This window comes from Salminus brasiliensis, chromosome 17 (genome assembly GCF_030463535.1).
Source record: "Salminus brasiliensis chromosome 17, fSalBra1.hap2, whole genome shotgun sequence".
NCBI lineage: Eukaryota > Metazoa > Chordata > Actinopteri > Characiformes > Bryconidae > Salminus > Salminus brasiliensis.
In genome coordinates this window covers 10,550,251-10,572,727 of record NC_132894.1, presented here as the reverse complement: position 1 = coordinate 10,572,727, position 22,477 = coordinate 10,550,251, and the positions used below count along the sequence as shown (strand labels likewise).

Below are 22,477 nucleotides of genomic sequence, written 5' to 3'. Positions count from 1 at the left end.
GATCGATCGGAATGTTTGAATACATTGAGATTATTATAAATAAAACAAATTCTGATCCTGAGAAGGTAATCTATCTCCTTGTTCTTGTTCTCCCACCGGCACACGGTGTACCTGCGTTCCTCAGCTAATATTCCCTTTACGTTCTCCAGCCAACTTGCAAATCAAAGCCAGTTTCTGACTTGTTACCACGCGGAGGAAACGAACCGTGGACATGTTTAGAATGAAGGATAGCGGCGAGGCACTCAGGCATTGCTACGCTGGTAATCATTAAATTCATCTTCTTGGATAAATCATTAATAATGAATTTAGACCCACAGCTGCTCCATACAAATCAGGAGGCCGTAAATTACACTGATGTGCACGGATATCTAAATTACGGAATTTCTAACTTGCACCACTTGTGAGGGAGTTTCGTAAACGTAATTAATGGACTTTTCCGTTTCGCAATAATTTGGTTAGGAACTGGGAACCCTTTCCATTTCCATTCTTCTTCCCGGGGTTCTCGTTACGTGACATGCACTGTAAAAACGCGCAAAGTGGAGGGTTTTCGTTAAATGTCTCCCTTTTGAACCGCCAGTGTAATAAGACAATATTGGAAAGGGTCTCAAACAGGTGCTGCTGCCCAGCTGTGTTTCCGCGGCAACAGCTAATAGCTCTCATTAACCATACAGGTGGACGGCTAATGACGCCACGTATGACAAGAGACAGGACTAACAGTACGGGCGCCGTCCTCCACAAATGAGCACAGGGAGCGAGGGGAGCAGGCAGAGAGCCAGCCAGAGGGGGTGCGGAGAGCTGGGGGGTGGGGGGGGGGGGGGGGGGACCAGACCCGAATCCCACCTCCTCCACTTTTGCGGCAAAAGAGAGGTGCGCTAACTCGCCTCGCTCAGAGAAGCCGAGCAGCTCACCTCGCTCAGAAGCACTGCGCTAACCCACCTCATTCAGAACGGCCTCCGCTTCCTCCTCGCTCTTCCCTGGGAATCGGATTCTCATCTCCCCGAGCGCGGCCAGCGTCTGCCGCGTCAGCTCTGCCTCCTGCTCCTTCGTCCTCACGTTCAGCAGGGACTCTCCCTGCATCGAGCACACACACCCAAACACAAACACAACGCAATGAAGATGAATTAGCGAGTGCTGTCTTTTCCCTTCTGTCATCAGCTTTTCCTTCCTTGTGCTCTCTGCAGGCCCGGCTGGCTGGAAGAAGAGGAAGAGGCCTCCGCAATTAGAGCCGCACGCCCACGCCTGCAGCGGGGAGCGGCCATCGCTCAGCGGTGGCCCCGGGAGCCGCTTGGGCCCCGAGTGGCTCTGCTGCGCAAGATGAGCCCAGGTGACTGGAGGTTGGCTCAGCGTGTCACAGCTGTCAGGGTGTTAGACGGAGTGTGAAAGCGCTAGTGCTGCTCTGACTGTGGGACATCTTAACCCCCCAGCGGAAGGAGCGCTTAAGGACAGAAGTTTGGAGGCTAGTCAGATTAGCATTAGGAAAAGGTAGTGTGAACTGATGTGTGTGTGTGTTCAGAGGGGAGTAAATAAGTTGCAATAAGTGTATGCAAAAGAGAGGCGCATGTATTAACACCTGGAGTGTTAATACATGTATGCTTCATACATACATGACATATTCCTTCATTAGTTTTACACACTGTTTCTCTTACCACTAAGTGTGTAATAGCAGTGCACATAAATGTTAAAAAGTATTTGAAAACCAAATTCGAAATCAAGGGAAGCAGCTCATCCTGCTTTTGTTGGCGTAACTTTACTCTACTGTACTGTCTCTAGCTTTCTACTACAACATTTGGAGCACTGCTGTGAGGATTTGATTGCATTTAACGACAGGAGTGTTAGTGAGGACAGCAGGTTGGATAATCACCACGCTACCTCATCCCCAACTCACCCTAAAAGTATTGGATGGAGCAACAACCATCATTCCAGAGGAACGCAGTTCCACTGCTCAACAGCTCAATGCTGGGGGGGCTTTAGACCCCTCAAACCCATGCCTGGCGTTAGCCATGGTGCCAATATGTTGATGTATATTTGCTCCAGAGAGTCCTAATCTAATGCCAATACTTCTCTACAGGGACTGGACAAACTGTGGTGTACATTTGCACATATTTTGACAGCAATGGGTGCATCTTTAAGTAGAGGAATGCATTTATTAGAAGGGGTGACCACAAACATTTGGATATATAGTATACATTAACTTTTTGACATTCAAAGTGCTCTTTGCAAATCTCAAAGTTAACAAATTTTTAAGGGTAATTATAATTATATGTAAAAAAAGAATAAAAATTTTAAAGTTTTCTTATTTACCTATTTATTATTATAATTATGTTTCATTCTTTCTCTATATTTTAAATGCTTTTTAATGTTTTTATTTATCTTATATAAACATGATCTCTTAGTGTTGAATTGTTTTTTTTTTATTGCCACTGTGTATGGAAGGTGCTACACAAATAAGGCCTTGCCTTCTACTGAATGTTATTAGAAATCTCTATCAACTATTTACTGTTAACTGTATTAATTTTACTTTTTACTATTACTGTTATTTATTTATACATAGCTCATGTACAACTGTGATTAACCGTTTCCATTAAACCAATATGCAGACTTACACTTCATTTATTAGTTCATTTGTTTAATGTTAAAAAAGTGAGGTATCTTGTTTCCCAGCTGTTAAAATTCAACATTTACAGTTTTACTTTAACTGAAGTATATTTTTAGTGCCATACCTCCACTCTTAATTGAGTTCGACTGTGATGTCGTGCTCCAACTTATCTAAATCTATTTTTCTAAACCTTTTACACTACTGGGCTGGGATGTTACACTCTTGGGCTGCTTTCATTTTTCACATTTTTCACTGAGCTGACTGACTGCTAACTTCTAAAAATATCCCTTCCTTTTCAGAAGTAACGAATTATGTCCATTTCTACTGCTATATTACATTTATGACAGTGGTGTAAAGAGAGCGCAATGGGATGTAACAGCCTAAAGAAAGGATTGGAATTTGATCTGGCTTGATATAGGTGATAGCAATCCATTAAAATGTGCCTTGATATGCTTTGATACAATTCTTTCATATCAGATGTAATACCCTGTGCTATTCATCAGACATGAAGCAATCCTGCTCTGGCTGTGGGCCACTGTGTGGGTGTATGTGTATATTACACTTGCCATATTGGAGTGGATGGTGCCCAGACTGCTGCTGTGGGGCACTCTGTGGGCGGAGCCGTTTCGGCTGAGAGAGTGTGAGCGCAGAGCCGTGTGGGGTCGGACGGGCGGTGTGGGCGGAGCTGAGGCTGCAGCCTGGGCCACCACTACACCAGCACTGCCCTTTAGTACTGGACCCCTGCCTTCATTGGTGGGAGACTGGGCAGTCAGGGAGGAGATGGATCGCGGGCAGGAGACAGAGCGGCGGATGAGACCCGAAAGAGCCGGAGATGATGCTGAACCCGATCTGACCGGCTTGGGTGAAGGTTTCCAGTGCACTCGGCCTACGAATGGAAAATAAATGAGAAAACACACGTCACTGATGCAAAGTATCACTCCTCCATGGCACCCCTAAGCTATTCCTCTGCTTATGTTCACTTACTTATACAAGGTTTCCTTTCATCAAAGGTATTAACAGGGAGCTCAAACCCTGTTTGTTGAAGAAACAGCCTCTACTCTCCTAGAAAAGCCTTACAGTAGGTTGCTGTGAGGACTTCCCTGCATTTAGCCATATAATAATAAAGAATTGGGGTACTGATGTTGAATGATTAGTTCTGGAGAACTGCCATGTGCAGCTGCTCCAGAGCGTCTCATATTTATGGGACCATAATAAATCTTTTTAGATAGATTCAGACTATTTAAAGTCAATTCAAATGTATATGTATAGTGCTTTTAAAACCTTATGTTGCCAAAAGACAAAAAAGAAAAATGAGAAAGTGAGTAAGCCAAAGGTGACAGTGGTCAGGACAAATTCCATCAGAGCTGAAAGAAGGCTAACCAGGGGGACCCATCCTCCTCTGGCCACAACAATTTATGACTAATAAATGGTATAAAGTCACCTCAACCCCATTTATGTCCATTGTCCATTCTGTAATGCACAGGTGTACTGGTATAATCGATTATATGCTTGGCTTTAGTAATTGTAAAAATAATGGCAAGACAGTCTCATCAAATATCCAATAATTGGAACATCATAAGTGCAGTTAGAAGGTATGGAGCATAGCAGATTGGCAACTGGTCTTGGGCAGGTAGCAGGACCCCGACTGTTGTTCTTCCAGATTAGAGATCACAGAGTGTATGTAGGGTATGTTTAGCATAATTTCAGGCCTTTCATGTCCTATGCACACAACTTGTGGTTGTAAAGATACCCTGCATTTGTAATGCATTGGCTTGGGTTCACACCGCTTTCCTCCCTTTGAATATAGTCAAGTCCATGGAGTGCTTCACATCTTTAAAGCTTACAGGACTGGGGCTCCGAGTGGTTCAACAGTCTAATACACTACCACTGGGGGGTTCGAATCCCAAGCCATGTCGCTTTGCCATCAACGGCAATAATCCGAAGAAGTAGTGTGAAGATGGTGCTCTCTCCCCTCCTCACTTATAAGTGATGCTGGCCAGCACAGACATCTGCCAGCTGGTGACCCGGCACTTTCCTCTGAGTGTGTCTGCTGCCTGTCGATGCCGCAACCGCAGCAGTTTGAAAAAGGCAGTGGCTGGCTATGCAGATATCGGAAGAGACATGTGTCAGACAGCCGTGTGGTAAGTCCTTACCCTCCTATGGCCATGAGCGTTGCTAGTGTTAGGAGCTAATAATGGGTGGGTTAACTACCAGTACCATTAGTATTTGTGAGAAAAAGGGAAATAAATTGCAGAATAAATTAAAAGCCTATAGGAATATGGCACAGATCCACATATTCAGCAGACTTTCAGTGGTAGATGGATGTAGCATTAGGGTAGCATTCAACTTTACTCGAACTATGTGTACATGTGAGCATACAGCTGCTTTGTTCTCACCCTCGTCTGCATGGGAACAGTTGTTTATCCAAAGAACCTTTGATCTTCTGCAGGGCACTGGTGTTATCCACTGTGCCGTCCGACACAGCAATAAAGCATTTGACCTAAATAATTGAGCTCTGAGAGGATGACTGCGCTCTCAGACACAGACATGTACACTCTGAGAGGCCTGGATTCCCGCGCAAATGAAGTGTGGCATCAGAAATCCCCTTCTCCGAGAAACTGACAAAGAGCATCGACTGTGGCTTTCATTAATCACAAAAGCATGTGTCGCTCTTACTGGCCCGGGCTGCCGGCGGCTCTGCAGCTCCGGATTAGAGCAGCGGCGGCGGCGGCTCTTGCCCACACACACAAACCCAGCGCACGCTGAAGCGTTGAACGACCTCCAGCTTGTCTGCCGGCCAGCAGGCCTCGCTGCTCCGCCTGCGAATCTTGAGGGATGGAAGTTGCCAAGTCACACGCATTATAGGGGCTTAGCTAAGGCCACCCCCAGATGGGCATGGGGGGAGGAGGGGGGAGGGAGCGGGGCGAGGGGGTGAGGGTCAAAGTCACTCCAGCACGACTCACACCCCTTATTCGCTCACCCGTCAAACCCCAGCCAAATCACTGCCTTTGTCCTTCATTCTGGAGCTAATGGAAAAACTGGAGGGTCGGCCGCTTGTTCAAGCAAAAAAAGAATCTATAAGCAGCTCGACTCCGACTGTGCGAAACCTTAATACAATCTGACACACGAGACGAGAGCAAGACCTGCGAGACCTGGAGAGAGAGAAGCGGAGAGAGAAAGCTACAGAGAGAGAGATAGAGAGAGACAGGAGAACGAGAGATGGATAAAGGGAGAGCATAAAGATAGAGGGATAGAGAGAGTAAGAGAGAGATGGGGAGAGAGAAACATGAAGGAGAGAGTAAGGTAAAAGGTAGTGGTAGAGTGAGATATGGAGAGAAAGAGAGAGTTAAGTAAACCAGAAAAACGAGAGAGAGCCAAGGGACTGCAAGAGCAAAGAAAGAGAGAGGGGGGGGGGGGGGGGGAGATGGACATACAAAAAGAGAGGAATAGACATGAAGTGAGCAAAAAAAAGAAAGTGAGACAGCAATGATTCAGAAACAGAGCTGTAGAGGTAGATGGATAGAGAGAGAGTAAGCGAGAGTAAGGGATGGTGAGAGAGACAGTAAAACAAAAGACTGAGGTAGAAAGAGAGCTATAGAGATAGATTGAGAGAGAGATGGAGTGTGGAAGATGAAGATGGGAAGGAGTTAGGGAAATAGGGAAAAAGAGAGGGCCAAAGGGCTGTACAGGTAAAACAGGTGGTATAGAAAAATAGCTAGAGACAGATTCAGAGAGAGAGAGAGAGAGAGAGAGAGAGAGAGAGAGAGAGACTAAGTGAAGAAAGAGCAACAGCAAGAGCTAGCAAGATAAAAAGAGAGAGAGAGACAGGGAGAAGTGGAGATGAAGAAAGAAAAAGATGGAGGGTAAAAGAGTAAGTTATTGAGATGGAGAGAGTGAGAAAGAAATGCTGACAGAGACAGAGAAAGAAATTAGAGCAACAGAGAGAAAGACGTACGAATTGCATCTCCAGCCACCCTGAAGAAAACTGGACACCCATATTGTCTATTTCTGATTTTTTTTATGTCCTCTGTAGCCCAGGTTAGAAATCTTAGGCCTCTTTTCCTCTGCAGGGCCGAATGGTTCAGAGCACAAAGGGTAACTGTTCTGGTACTGACTGTACTTGGGGCCACAGAACCGTTCAGTAGGAGGGCTTAATGGCACAGTGATACTAGGGTGGCAACAAGTTGGTTAGCAAGCTAGTTAGCAGCATTAGCCTTGTCCTTGTAGTGCAAGACTGATGCACACATCTGTCACATTGTTAATTGATTCAGCAACAAAGCAAATGGAAATGTTCACACATACAGCTCTTCCAAGTAATGTCTGAAAATGTTCTGGGTTACCATGCCCGTCTGAGAGGGGATTGAAAGAGAGCTGGAGAGAGATAAGAGGAAGGTAGAGGAAGGGAGACGAAAAGACAAGGCTAGGGCTAAAGAGATATAAGGACAGACAGAGAGAGAGATGGGGGATGAAGGGAGCATGTACAATCAAAAAAGAAAAGAAAAACAACATTTAGAGTGAGATATAGGGAAGGACAAAGAGGAATAAGAAAAGAGAAGAGAGAAATAGAGGCATAAGAGAGAGAGAATGAAAACAGAAAGAAAGGGGCAGAGAAAGAAGAGAGAAAGAAAGAGGGAGAGAAAGAAGAGAGAAAGAAAGAGGAAGAGAAAGAAAGAGGAAGAAAGAGGAAGAGAAAGAAGAGAGAAAAGAAAGAGGAAGAGAAAGAAAGAGGGAGAGAAAGAAGAGAGAAAAGAAAGAGGAAGAGAAAGAAAGAGGGAGAGAAAGAAGAGAGAAGAGGGAGAGAAAGAAGAGAGAAAAGAAGAGGGAGAACAGGGAGAGAAAACAGAGAAAAAGGAGAGAGAGAGAAAGAAGAGAGAAAAGAAAGAGGGAGAGAAAGAAGAGGGAGATAAAGAAGAGAGAAAGGAAGAGGGAGAGAAAGAAGAGGGAGATAAAGAAGAGGGAGATAAAGAAGAGAGAAGAGGGAGAGAAAGAAGAGAGAAAAGAAGAGGGAGAACAGGGAGAGAAAACAGAGAAAAAGGAGAGAGAGAGAAAGAAGAGAGAAAAGAAGAGGGAGAACAGGGAGAGAAAACAGAGAAAAAGGAGAGAGAGAGAAAGAAGAGAGAAAAGAAAGAGGGAGAGAAAGAAGAGGGAGATAAAGAAGAGAGAAAGGAAGAGGGAGAGAAAGAAGAGGGAGATAAAGAAGAGAGAAAGGAAGAGGGAGGGAAATAGAGATAAAGAGAGAGAGAGACGAGAGAAAGAACTAGGGAGAGAAAATAGAGACAAAGGAAAGAAAAAAGGAGGAGAGAAAATAGATAAAAGAGAGAAAGAGAACGATGGAGAGATAAAAGAAAAAAAAGGAAAGAGAGAGAGAGAAAGAAAGCGAGGGAGAAAATAGAAAAAAGAGACAGAAAAAGATGTAGGGATAATAAAGAAAAAAGGAAAGAGAGAGAAAGAAAGCGGGAGAGAAACTAGAAAAAAGAGAGAGAGAAGAGAAAAAGAAAGAGGGAGAGAAGAGAAAAAGAAAGAGGGAGAGAAGAGAAAAAGAAAGAGGGAGAGAAGAGAAAAAGAAAGAGAGAGAGAAGAGAAAAAGAAAGTGGTGAAAAAAGAGGGAGAAAGAAGAGAGAGGAAGGAGAGAGCGAGCTATGGGCTATGCAGAAGTGTTGTGTACGTTGTTGTTGACTCTAAGGAACGAAGTTTTGAAACCTTTCTAGTCAAGTTAAAATAAAAAAGTCGCAGGTTTTCCAGAGCTTGTTTTGTCCAGTTTTCAAGGTAAGCCAAAAGCCCTTCCCTGAAGATCTCCCCGAACTGCACTTTGCCCAAGCTGAGACCCCACTCTCCTTTTAGGCTAGTGGACTGAAACACATCAAAAAAGCTCATTAAGGCTACTGTGTATGGGAGCCCAGAGAGCTCTCAAGCTATCACCCGCTACCGCTGGCCAGTCAAATTAAGAGCCACTGCACTGCGCCATCAGATCCTGTGACCCTAATTAAAAAAGATGGATTTTGTCTGTTTCATGTATTAATTAGGTAAACAAAAGCATTATGCTAGATTTACATCTGTAATTTAAGGTTTAGCTGGGCAGCTGACGCCACGAGATTGCACAACTGTACCTACAGTTACTCCGCGGCTTATGAGCGTATGTGACAGTGGCAGAAGTTTGCTTAAGTAATTATGGACCTCTTGCGGTCATCTGGAAAGCATCAAGGGAGAGATCTCTGATCGCGGACTGTGATATAAAAGGGGAAAACCAAAGGTACAATCCAGTGGTCAGGGCACTATCATAACTGGCCCCTACTGAGTGTAAAATGTAGCTCGGGTTCTAAGAGTAAATGAACATGCAAACTCGTTTGAATAAGATCTGTGTAATCTGAAATTCAATCATTTATTATCATGGAATTTCTGTAAGAATGTTTTTAATTGCTGTTTCTGACATGCCAAGAGGTACGTTTGGAGGAGCAATGGTAAAGCATTCAACCCCAATAACACTGTAACAGCTGTTAAACATGGTGGTGGGAGCAACGTGCTCTGAGGCTATTACATTGCAGTGGATGAAATAATGAAGGAGCACCACTTCAGAATTCCTCAGCAACCTCAAATCATCAGATATACTGCTAGAACTGACACATTTTAAGTGTGAAAAAAATATTTTAATTATCTAATTATACGGAAAATAACTTTTAAAGTATTTTTTAAAATTGTATACAAAAAATAATAATTGTTTCTTTCTTTTTTGCAGACAAAATACTACATTATTGGTACAGTATTTTTCTGTTTACTTAAATGACAATTAAGGGTATATAAAATTACAATCATTAAACATAAGCAGATCATTACTTTTTAAGGTTGAGTTTTTTTCTTTGTAATTTTAGGGTCAATTTCATTAGTTTAATATTTATGTGTCCACACACAAAAAAATGGTCACATGACTGGCAACAATGACTGCCAAACAGAAACTGTAAAATTAAAGTCAAATATCCTCATATTCAGTGGTAAAAGAATGCAAAATTTTCAGGTTTTTAAAGAAACACCTTAAAAAAAGTGACAACGCTAAAAGTTCAACATCAAACAAATATATCTTTCCCATTGGCTCGTGACATCATCTATTTGCATACAAGGCATGTCCTCCAGCCACTGACACTCAATGTGTTGTCGGTTCACCAGGGCTACCATCACTTGGCCACTTTATTGAAGGTGGTTGATTGTAGTAATTACGGGAAAATCATTATTAGCTTTAGCTTTATAGCATCAGAGCAAAAGAAGCAAACTTCAACCTGATTTGAAAGTATTCCTTAAATGACTATGATGTCTCCTTAAAAGTCTAAATCTGGGATAAGGAGAAAAACTAAAACAATGCTATATTTGCACAGTTGTTCCACAGAGTGTTTTTTAACTTTAACTTTAATTTGAGATCATCTGACAATCCCACTAAAAATGCTTCCACAAAAAAAAAAAAACTGTGTGACTTTTTCCCAGCATCATTCAATCCTTCATCACAGTACCCATTTTCTTCACAGGCCTGAAGAGGAAGACTCAGGGAACACTTACTGGAGCGCTCCGAGGATTTTTGCTTGTTCTCCCCCACCTCCAGGGAGACCTTCTTCTCCTGGAGGTCGTTGGCGCTCTCCTCTTCTTCGTCAGCGTCCGAGCCTGAAGTGCTGCTGCCATCGCAGCTGCCCGAGGTGTCCTCGTAGTCGCGTTGCCTCCTGGGCACCTGGGCGCTCTCAGGCATGGAGGACAAGGCCTGCAGACAGACAGACAGGCATGCCGATGAGATGTCCGAGGGGGAAAAGATGATGTTAGACCATGTCAGCGCCTGGGTTGATACAGCCTTCAACCCGACTCCAATTAGCGTTTGTCATCGGCACTAGCTAAAGGTGACACGGGGGGCGAGAGTAAAGGGGGAGAAGGAAAGGGAAGGAGGAGGGGAGGGAAGTCGAGATTGTGACACAGCCCTTGGTGTGTGCGTCGCTGACAAGCGTAGTGTTGACTCGGCTATGATTAATGTCACGGCGGAGACATGTTAATACAGTCCTAAAGTAACTCTGCGCGAATAACGCCTTTCACTGCCACACACTCGGAAGCACAAATTTATCATTTTCTTTAAAAAAATAAATAAATAAAAAAGGAATGGGTAGAGAGAGAGAGAGAGAGAGAGAGAGAGAGAGAGAGAAAATGGTTAATTGAACTGAATGTCTGCCCTTGCGCTCAGGAAGGAGTGCACTGTTAGCAATAATAAAGCATTTGCATCAGTTATTCAGCAGCTAATTTAGCTCGTCTTTTCTCGTACAAAATTAACACTTAGGAAGAGCAGCTTTAAACCAATCAATTAGACAAAGACAGAGACAAAAAAATTCACTCAAAAATCTCCATTTGAATCACGCTGCTCCCAAATCTCGCAATATTTAAATGGCTTCGTTTCTGCCCTGTCTGATTTTTCCAGATGGCCCATAATGCACCCCTGGGAGTCTGTCTATCCATCAGAGCACTCAGAATGCTGTGCATCAAAAGATCGCTGAGAAAGGGAGAAAAAAAAACACTCTGTGTAGTGGAAAAATGACAGGCGCACATTCATTTCAAATGAAGCCAATTGTGTAAGAAAGAACAGTTAGCCTCATGAGCTTAATGTGGTTCAGAAGGTAACCTTTGCCCCTCACAAGGCCATTAGATAGGTGTGTGCCACTGAGTCTGAAGACGGTGAGGCTTACCTTCGGCCCTCTCTGTCTGGATGTCTTCCCCATCAGCTTTTCATCGTCCAGCTCGCACTGCTCCAGTAGGTCTAATATGTCCTCTTCCTGTAGACATATAAACACAGATACCTTGTATTTAGACTGCTGAACACTTCCTGGCTGTGTTGCATATGCCTTGAAATTCATTTTGTTTAATTTTTCTTGTTGAGAATGAATGTAACAGAATGGTAACTGCATGAGGCTTCCTTTCTTGTTGGATGCACTACATTTTTCTTAACACTTAAATTCATTCAGAACAGATCGGAATGAACGATCAGTGAGCACGTTTTGTTTTTAGCAGAATAAAGCAAGACATACGTATGGGGTTTCCTGTTCAAAACATTAGTTTGTGATACCAACAATATAAATATCTAAAATGTCAGCTTTGCCAATTATTAGCATATCAAATAAATAAAATTACTACTTTTAGAAATCACATCATTAACAGAAAAGAGTAGATAAAAAATGAAAACAGCTTCTTGGATGGAGTTTGAGAGGGTTAAGAGAAGTGTGTAGGCATATATTCCATTTTGAGTGGTTATTTATTTTTAAGTTTGTTAGCAGTGGTAGCCTCGCAGCTCCTGTTTAAAACTAAAGATGCAAATTTTAGACACTAAAAATGTCTTGGCCGATCTAGAAGATTTTTTGCAGAAATGTAATTACACAGCTATACAATAGTAATTTTTTGGACCTGATCTGAGATTTACATGTATGTGGAACTACATGGAAGAGGTATTATGGCTTTAATCTGTGGCTAAAAAAAAAAGGAGCAGACCAAGAGAGCAATTTAAGAGGATTAAAACAGCAATAGAGTTCCTCCGCACAGATCCTTAACCATACTCTGTCAACAACAGGCAGGGAGGTCAGTGTGCTATATGATGGCTACTGTCCACAAAACAAAGTCAAAGGAATGGTTTGGCTAAAAAAAACAAAACAAAAAAAACCCAAAACATAAACTACACATAATCTACATGATTCCCCTCTCACCCCAGATACACTTTTAGTTACATTGCTAAGAAACACTAGAAGTCACTAGTCACCCAAGTCTGCAGGAAAGTAGGAATTCAGCAGAACATGCATTTACCCTGTTTGTGATGGCGTATGCATTGCCCCAGTGTTGCTAGAATAGCTGTGGCATGGTTAGCTGTGAGCAAGATGGAGGTGTTTACCACTACTTTAACCAGAAAGTCATTTAAAAACACAAGCTAATGTTTCCCACTGTGAATGTCCATTCCAGTTTGAATCTACTTTTACCTAACTAACTAACCAAGTAGGCCTGGACTTCAACTAACCAGTTTATTCCACTGCTGTGGTCGATATAAAAGTTCTGAAGATCAAGACAGAAAGTTCTGTTCAGTGCTCTGCCATTATTGCCTACAGTGCCAATTGAAAGTAATTGACTATTTAATTTGCCACTGGCCTTCTACCATCATAATATAGCATAACACATCATTTGTACAACCGTACTGTGCCCTAAACCACTTCTGCAAGTGTGCACAACCTCGAGGAGGACCTGGGTGTGGTTTAAAATATATATAAAATATATATATTGACTACATCTTGGATGGGTTAGAGTTATATATATATATATATATATATATATATATATATTTAGAGTTTAATTTTAAAGAATATTCAAAAACACTGTCTAAACAACATGCTGCAGCGGAGATTTAGCCTAACAGTGTTTCATTGTACTGTACAACCCAGTATTATTATATTGACAATAAAATTGAATTGAATTAAGGTTTTGGCCCAAGGATACCCTTATTTGATAACTGTCTATTATACCATACTGTAAGTACGTCTATATGGGGTTACTTAACAACTCAATGTGGTTTGAGGCATGTACTGTACATGATGATACAGTAGAGAAATTAGCCTAAAAAGCTGTAAAGCAAAAGCAAATGTTGGATCACAAACATTTGAGAAATGTTATTTATTTATTTCGTTTCTTTAATCTGGCACGCAGTGTAATATCACAAACTACAGGGAGTCTGTGGGAGCTTGCAGTTACTCTTAAGTACATGAGTGCAAGTTCTGTTACCTCACTAAACGAATAGATGAAGCTAATAAAGTGGAATGGATCTCCTATTCTCGCTCTTTGTTTCTCCTTTACTTTATCTCAAAAGGGACTGATTGAAAACAGGCCCGACTCTGTGTTCCGACACATTCTTGTCATAGCAGACAATAAAAGCTCTCTGGTGAAGATTTGTCTCCAGCTGTCTCCGCAGTATCATAATGAGGAATGCTGTACGCCGCTCCGGCAGAAACACCATCACAGCGTTAACACCCCGTAAGCTCTCCATTGATCTGTTCTTCTAGCTCAAATGGAGATAAGTGTATTAAATTCCATCTTTTTTGTGCTTATTGCCTCCTCGCATTGTTCCTCAAATCCAGATTAAAAAACGACGTTCGGGCAACCAGCCGAGGAGAAAGTGGGGCTGCTACAAGCTCACACTGAGAGCTAACGCTAGCTGCTGTCCTTTTACTGCTTCGAGTGATGCTGGGGCTTTCAGTAGGGTGGCTGATCGCAGGGGCATTGATTCTGTCTCTGGCTCTTAGGTGAAAGAGCCAGAGCTGGTGCCTGCATCTGAATGAGCAGCAAGCAGTGGAGAAGGTCAGAGGCTAACGTGGCAGTGGCACAAGCTCAGCAATCCTGAACCTGGCCCAAATGAGCCAGACCCACGCTCTGCTGGATTCACCTTGCATGCTTGCCCCGCCACATTTACTTACGACCCTGTCGCAAACTGTCAGCTCTCTGGCCGTCACGATTACTCGCTAAAACTCTTGTTTGAGAAATTGGATTGGAATTGAAATGTACAGTGAATTAGTTAGCAATTAGCGTGAAGGTGAGGTATACTATTATCCTAAATGGGAATTCTGAGGGGACAGATACCCGGCAGCATCATAAAATCTTTCAGCATGAAAATTCCAGTGCATTCTGAGACTTCATGTCAGGTGTCATTGCATGGAGTTGTTACAACAACCATTTATCTTCTTGTCTGCTTCTTCCTGGTCAGGGTTGCTGTGCTTTCAGGGCCCATCTGGAATTATAGGGCTTCGAAATTAAAGGTAGGAATTCCCCCTGGACAGGGAACAAGAGGGTGTCCATACACCCATTCACTTTCACATGCAGGGGCAATTTAGCTTTGCCAGGTCACCCACCATGTGTTTTTGGGAGGTGGGAAGAAACCAGAGTACCTGGAGAAAACCCACATGGACACACAGAAAAAAAACTCGTACCAAACACACCCCTTGGGGATTCGCAGCACACACACTGCTGCAGCAATTAAGACTAATAATTCTAATTAGCAAACTTTAAAATAATTAGATAACGTTTTAGGAGGAGCAAGGTATTGGTTATGCTATGCACTGTTTATTGTAAGCAGTACAAATTTAAAGATGTCTAATATATATATAGATATATTAGAAGATGGATGGATGGATGGATGGATGGATAGATAGATAGATAGATAGATAGATAGATAGATGGATGGATAGATGCACTATTTAGTAAGTAAAGAGACTGGCTATTTAAGTGGTTAACTTTCAATAGTAGTCCATCATTTTAGCCCAGTCATTTTGGAGAATTTCTATTGGGCCATTCAATATGAACAACTCAATATGTCAATATGTGAAAAATGCCAAATGTTTTAACTTACAGTGCATCAATTTATCTTTCAAAAAAAGCTGGATAGTTTCTAAAAAAAAAACTGATCATTAAAATAATGAGTAGATTATTGGACTACTTATAATCATAATAGATAGTGATGGCCCTAGTTAGCAGTAAGCATCATCCTCCTTCTCTGACGATGATCTAGAAGCAACTAGAGCTGCTTAGCGATTCTACTGGCAATCCCAGTCCAATTCCTCACTGACCAGATTCCATCAAATTTGCTGTATACCAATAGGACGATCCTTCTTCAACAATGCAGCACATTTATATGTATGGACTGACATACTTCAGCCTTGAAAAATCCTCTTCAAATATCTAGAGGTTTCTGAGAGGTAGCAGGCACAAATGATGAACTCAAGGCGAAGAAAGAATGACGACAGGGGCCAGAAAAGCAGTATGAAAAAACAGAGGTACACTCGTGAAAGAAGAGGAGGGTTGAGCGAGGTCCGTTTACGTTGGACCAGTGAAGCCTTTAAAAATCAGGAAACATAGAGGCAGGTCAATGTATCAAAATACAAGGACAATTGGCAACAGCACATTGCAGCAATTTCCCTTTCTTTTCTTGCTATTTTAAGGCTGAAGAAAGATTCTAAATGCAAAGAAAAAGCAGGGAAGGGAGAAACAGAAAAAGAGAGAGACTGAGCGAGAGAGAGAGAGAGAGGCAGGTAAGCAGGCAGGGAGAGAGACGTGGGGAGAGAGCACGAAAGCCAGCTGAGACTCAGGTACGTGCCTTCATTCGTTTCAGAGGATTATTCATTTCCTTTTGAAGTGAGGCCGCTCGCCCAGCGAGGAACGTCTGAAAAGCAACCGAGAGGAGACCCTCATACTTCTCCAAGAGCAGCTTGTCATCTGGGGGGTAAATACGTCTGTAAGAGAGAGAGAGAGAGAGAGAGAGAGAGAGAGAGAGAGAGAGAGACAGAGAGCAAGCATGCGAGTGAGGTCGAGAGAAAGACAGAGTGAGTGAGGCAGATTGATCTACATGGCTTGCTAGCACGCCTGCTTTCCATATCAGCTAAACAAATCTCGCTCACTCTTTTCACACCGCCCTCGGCATTAAAGTAATGCACTTTTGTTGATATGTCTATTAGCGCTCGATGTGGCCCGACTATCGCGCCGGCTCTCGCGCTGGAAAGGATTTCCAGGCCCAAGACTAAACTAACAGGTTTAATGTTTATGTTCGGACGCTGGGGGACCAGCCAAGTGTAAACCTCCAACTTTATCTGTGCAATATATCTTTAAATGACTTCACGGCTTCTGCCCATGCGTGTAATAAAAACAATGGTGGGACATTAATCCAAATAAACAGCATGAAAAAAAGAAGTGGCGGTGGGTGGCGATCAGTAATACCTGTTATATTTACATATTTCCACCCGGTTCCCAAAGCGCTAACAGAGCACGAGTTGACAGCAGGACGCCGCCACCCCCCTCAGCCGCATTAGCTATGTATCGCTGACGTTTGAACATGCTCTTTAGTTAGAAGCTCAGCCAGCCGTGGCGTAATCAAGGGATCAAGTAATGTAAATGTTAAGATCCGAGGATAAATCCCTCACATCCATAAAGAGCCACATATGTGCATTACGGCTGAACTTGTGTGGCAGCATGGGGGGGAGGGAAACCCTATTACCAGCGCGTGTGGTTTTAACACTTCTTGCCTTGTCTTGTACATGTGACGCCTGTTTAAATCTCGGCCTGACCCACATATTTCCCGCACTTTGGATTTTTTCCCCTTCATGTTTCAGCATCTTTTTTCGTGGGTTATATTTTATTAGGATAGAGATGCAGGGAATAGGCAATTACATCAGCCAGAAAATGACCTATTTAAGGAGCAGCTTCATTTCCCATCATTCCTCTGAGCTCTTTTAAGTGCTTGCATTATTCCGGAGTGACTCGTCACAATTACTCATCGAGCGGCAAGTGATAAACGCTGCGGACGCTAAATGGCTGCGGCCCCTCTTTGAAGCGGGCTCCCCGTACCTGAACTCCATTCCAACGAATGGGAAAGGTTAGTTAGGAGACTCGTCTAATGAGGGCGCCTTAATCAAATCCCAATGTCGCATCCCAGTCGCGGGGTCTTCATTAGGCAGCGCCAGACGCTTTGCCATTTGACAGCAGCAAACACGAAACGACCGTGGCAATAAAGCCAGAGGCTGTGGCGTGGCAGGCAGTGAACGTTTCCTTTAAAAGCGCCAATATTGCAGTGTTTTAGCTTTTCCACTTGAAGTCCACTTCTAACACGGGTGTGGTTTCATGTAGCATTCATTTTCCAACATTCCCAATCTCTTATAATTAAGCCTGTTTTTTGTACATTTAGGATGGCTACATGTACAGTAAACGAGCAGTAAGCGTTCTGACTGGCTGTAAGATATTGCGATTTATTCAAAAAGAAGTCCTGGCTGAAGGCCCACTTCAAAGCTTTCACTCCGAATAAACTCTGTTACGCTGCAAACAAGCAAACAGTGATATCTCAGCAAGTTATGGAAGCTATTCTATATATTATACTTTTCTCAATTTGAATTATGTGAGATCATTAACCTCATTTCCAGACTTCACTGTAAAATACCACGATTACTCCCAGTCTTGGGCCTCCAAGTCTTTTGACAATGGAGCGCTAAGCCCTTGCTGGGATTTGAACTTAGAAGCTCCTCACACTTGATGAGCTGGCAGTTAGACCACTGTGCCACTCTAGGGCGCAACATAAAGACACAGTTCTGAGCAAATTTATTTTTCTGTTCTTTCTTAGACACACATATATATACATTTCTACAGCGGGATAACTGTCTAACTGCCTGCTTGCCAAGGGACATTAGGTCATGAGATGTCAGGAATATGAGAAAAGGGCAACTACATAGGGGTCATAGGGGAAACTACATACATAACCTACATATGGGAAAAAACAAACGAATTGAGACAATAGGGCACAGACAAATCATCATATACAATAATTAACATTAACTAATGTCTTTGAGGCCCAATTCAGTACTGCTGCTGTCCAATGAAAAACATGTATTTCCATTTTTGTCTGTTTTTAGTTTGTCCATGATTTAAACCCTGTAGCTGCTCTCTACACTGTGTCTACACTCTACACTAACTCTGGGCCAATAGAAATGCACTAAATTACTTGGAATGAACTCTTATTTTACATTGACTTCCATTCAAAGAACATTTTTGCCTTCTCCTGACACTATTTTGGGGATATATGTTTTTCATTGGACAGCGGACATATGTATTGTTGACCAAACTGAGATGCAGATAAATGAGTTAGGAGAATTTTTGACAAAAAAGTCATGGCATTTTTACAATTGTAAAACTTAGAAACTGCATGTAATTGCAGAGAATGCATAATTCGCCTTGCTAAATTGAATTTAGTGCAGTGTTTAGTGCATTGAAATGCTGGATAAAAATGACTTGTACTTTTCTGGTCCATTCCAATGAGATGTCAGACAAAATGCATAAAATAGCATATAATGTATCAAGATCTTTTCTCGAAATATGGAGATATTATATTTATAATCATATTGCCCAGTACAGTAAGGTAGTAAGGCACACTTCCACAACGCGTGCGTTTTAAACAAAAGAGCATAAGGGATGACTGAAGGACGAGGTGAAGCCAAACGGCCCCTGACTTATCTTCTAAGGCGGGCATCTGCTTGTCTGACAGGTGAATATTAAAAATTGACAAGGCCTGTTCTCCAAGGCCTTGCGTAAGAGAGTGGAGCGGATGGCGCCTCCACACGACAAGCCTGGAGTGTGTGTGTGTGCGTCTGTGTGTTTAAGTGTGCGTGTGAATACTGAGCTGTGTGGAACTCAGGCCCTGACCGCTGTCGTTTTCCATTTGGAGCATCGCCTGCTTTCCCGCTTCCCCTCCACCTGACTCGGGTCGTGCAGCGCTGCTTTCTCTGCCGCCGTCTCCCTCCCGGGAGCTCCCTGCTCCTTACCTGACCCTGTAAATGTAAGTTGAGCCCGGGAGAGGCGTCCCTCGGGACGAGACGCTCCGAGCCTCTTCCTACCTGTAGTTCCCCAGATGACGCTTTTCATGCTCCTCCCGGGAGATCTGCTTGCGAACCTGGGCCAGTCGTTCTTTCTGAAATAAAAATACAGGAAAGGTGAGGAGAGGGGGTAAAAAAAAAGGAAAAGATCCGTTTCTGCTCCTCCGAGCTTGGAGGCAGCGTTCAATCAGGCCGGTGCAGACTAACAACGGACGGAACGACTCGTTAGCCCATTAGAGGCGCCTTAATGAAGTCGGAGAGTTAGGGAGCGAACAAAGAGCCGCATGCAAAAACAGCCTCTCCCTTACAATTTTTAATACGGGAAGCCAATTCATAATTCATATGGATTTAAGTCCCACTTTCCCATTTTAATACATCAAAAACTGTAATTGTGAAAAGGTCAGCTGGTCAATTTGCAGCGGAGCAGCAGGGTGCCTCCAATTATAGTCACTGATCTCTGCTAAACACTAGAACATGCTCGCTCACTCAACCTCCTATCCCACGCTCTCACCCTCTTATGTGCTTCTCACCTTGCCCTTTGAAAATACCACCTACTTGCAGCAATTTTACATTCATTCATCACTTGATACAATAAAGCTTGACCAAAAGACCAATCAAGAGACGGACCAGAGCGCAGTGCACCTTCTCGCCGACCTGCCACTTAAAAGTTTGAAATGCGCCGCCCTCGTAATTTCCGAGCATGAATAATTAAATAGCGTGCTGTCGCCCTGAAGAGCCAAGGAAAGCGCTGCACTTGTGGAATCAAAGAAGTTCTAAAGAAAGTTTCTACAGGAAAAAAATATGAAGTCATACCAGCTCCTCTTTCCTCCGCTCCAGCGTGAGGCGCTGCTTCTCCCACTCGGAGGAGCCAGCTGACAGCTTCTTCATGGAGCCTTGTCCGTAAAGACGCCGCTGTGCTTCAGCTTTCTGCTGGGCCAGGTTCCTTCGCTTATCGCTCGCTCTGTTGGGAGGGGCAAAAAAATACGTCACTAGGGGCGTAAAGCTCGAGTGTCACCACATTGATTAAATTCAGTTTTGTTTAGGAAATGATTTAGCACATGATGAAGGTTTGATTAAATTATTTTGATTTAATTCAGATGCACACAGAATACTCTAATGGGATTAGAAATTTGCTAGTAAACAGTGGTTGAATATAGACAATAAAACAATGCAAAATCTTGTTTTTACAGTTGGAAAGAGGCTGAGAATCTTATTTTGGAAAAAAAGTAAGTGGTTACTTTATTTATTGTTTCCCTAATTATAACTGCGCAATAATACACTCAAGGCCACTCGATGACATGGAACGTTATTATTTGGAGAATAAAAAGACTGACACAATAAAGACACAAAAACTTTGCAGTTGTCCATTTTCTCCACAATTACATCAAAATTGTTCGCCAAAGCCAGGTGCAAGAATTATTCTGAGCCTAGTGTACTGAAAACACTGCTGCATACTGTTCCTGTCAAGCACATTTTCTTTCCTAATAATCCTAATGCAGAAACTAGTTTAGTTTATATTGTTTATATATTGAGTCCCACAAGGTTCTATTTTAGGGCCTATGAAACTAATAAGAGCAACAGTTGCGGATGATGAACAGAAGTGTAGTGGTTACGGGTGTATAAGCCAGAGTGTTATTATCACCCTCAATTAGAAACACACTTTACAGCAATTGCAGAGTAGCACAATAGAATTCAACCTCCACATTTAACCCATCTCTGGCAGTGAACACACACACATACACACACTAGTGATTAGGGGCAGTGAGAACCCACCCCAAAACAGTGGGCAGCCACCTCAGTGCCTGGGGAGAATTGGGGGGTTAGCTGCCTAGCTCAAGGGCATCTCAGACATGAATGCTGAGGTTGTAGAAAGAACTGTTCCTCCACTCCATCCACGCCCACCTTCCTGCCAGTCCAGGGCATCAAACCATCAACCATTTGGTCACAAGGTCCCATGACTACCTTTACAACCTTTATAGCCACAGCTGCCCCTAATAGTTATTTTAGTGCATATTTTAGCTAAATGTACCACTCCAAAATCAATGCAGTGGAATCAAAACCTTCAGATGGAGACGTTGCAATGCATCATTAAACATCAGCAAAGTAAAATAAGAAAGTCTAGGAACATCTCCAAACTTGCCCAGCTCAGCAGATTGGTCATATGGCTTTTGCTGGAAAGTGGCCAGCAGTTTTTTTTTTATTATTATTTCTCCACTCACTGGCCCTTTAAATTTGCTGTTGTGCTGAGGCTGCCTAGGGTCACTGGGTGTCCTGAATTCTGGAGGACTGGTCTCATTTTTTCTCACCATACAGGCCTTCATGCTCTCGGGTTTTCTTTATATCCGTGACACTGTGAGAAAGAACCCACAGAGCCAGAGTATTACAGCTTTCCAGCACTCCAGAGGACGTGCTAACGTTCCGGAGTGGAGGAAACAGGAAGCGATAGGTCACTCAGTCACCGAGGATATAGTGGCTGTTTAATGGAGCACCGCGCTGCCTGTCAGCCGGGATCAGGTTGGAGATCTGCAGGGCTGCTCGAACCATCTGGACAGACTGGAAAGAATTCAATGTGACAACAGGATCGCAATGCATCTGTGTACGTTTACGCTTGAAACGCGATCCGGTGAGCCGCCGCGCGTTCACCTCCTCCTATGTCCTTATGTAGTGCCACTGCAACTCTGCCGGACTATATTTAGCTGAGCGGAGGACAGTCCGAGCTTGGAGGTCAGGTTCGAGATGATCAATCAGCGCGGCTCTGTGTACTGCCTGGGGACCGCTGTCCATGCAGGAGTGGCTACAAATCCACACATAAGCACTTAGTCACAGAAACACACACACACATACACCTATATATAATGGAACTTACATCAGGAGATAAATGAATGTATACACTCGAGCTGTCGCTTCCAAGTCCTCTAATCACTTGAAGAGCTATTGTTTGACTAAAATTCTGCCAGTTGACTAATCACATTAATTCTCATTAGTGCATTATTGTGCTTTATAGTGTATTATAATTACAAGTCCTGCAAATGGAACCTCTCAAAGCATAAAAAATAAACTGTCCAAATGTTTGTGGACACCACTTCTAATAAAAACACAAACATCTTTGCAGTCTAGAGGGGTATGAAGTTTCTCTCCCTCTCTACAAAAGCATTTTGTAATAGAATGCATCCATTTAATCAGTGGTTATTATGATAAGGTCAACAGGCCACAGGATCACAGACATTAGTGCAGTTTTTCTGGTAGACAAAGAAAACCCTTGTTCAACCAAAATCATCTCTTTCTACATACCCACAGTCCAAAGCGTACACATGCAAACACAAACACACTGACAAGCAGCTCAAATAGCCTTTCAAACACACCCATATTAGCACAGAGAGACACCTAAGCAAGCTGATAAACACAGAAACATGTAAAGGAACACAAACTTGCAGGAACCTTCAGAAACGCTCATGCGAAGGTCCAACTCTACGCTGGCCTAGGGACTTAGCGC

The 22,477-nt window shown here is 43.0% G+C and overlaps 1 protein-coding gene across 1 annotated transcript in view; it reads right to left on the bottom strand.

The window, feature by feature from the left end:
- ttll7 (tubulin tyrosine ligase-like family, member 7) overlaps positions 1-22,477 on the bottom strand; it is a 90,483-nt gene that overhangs the window by 15,223 nt on the left and 52,783 nt on the right. The window contains exons 11-17 of the mRNA XM_072660232.1: positions 19,798-19,945; positions 19,006-19,079; positions 15,729-15,864; positions 11,299-11,385; positions 10,139-10,334; positions 3,163-3,482; positions 937-1,071 (exon numbers count right to left, since the gene is read on the bottom strand). Of these exons, the coding sequence (XP_072516333.1) occupies positions 937-1,071; positions 3,163-3,482; positions 10,139-10,334; positions 11,299-11,385; positions 15,729-15,864; positions 19,006-19,079; positions 19,798-19,945 (1,096 nt within the window). The remainder of the gene's footprint in view (positions 1-936; positions 1,072-3,162; positions 3,483-10,138; positions 10,335-11,298; positions 11,386-15,728; positions 15,865-19,005; positions 19,080-19,797; positions 19,946-22,477) is intronic.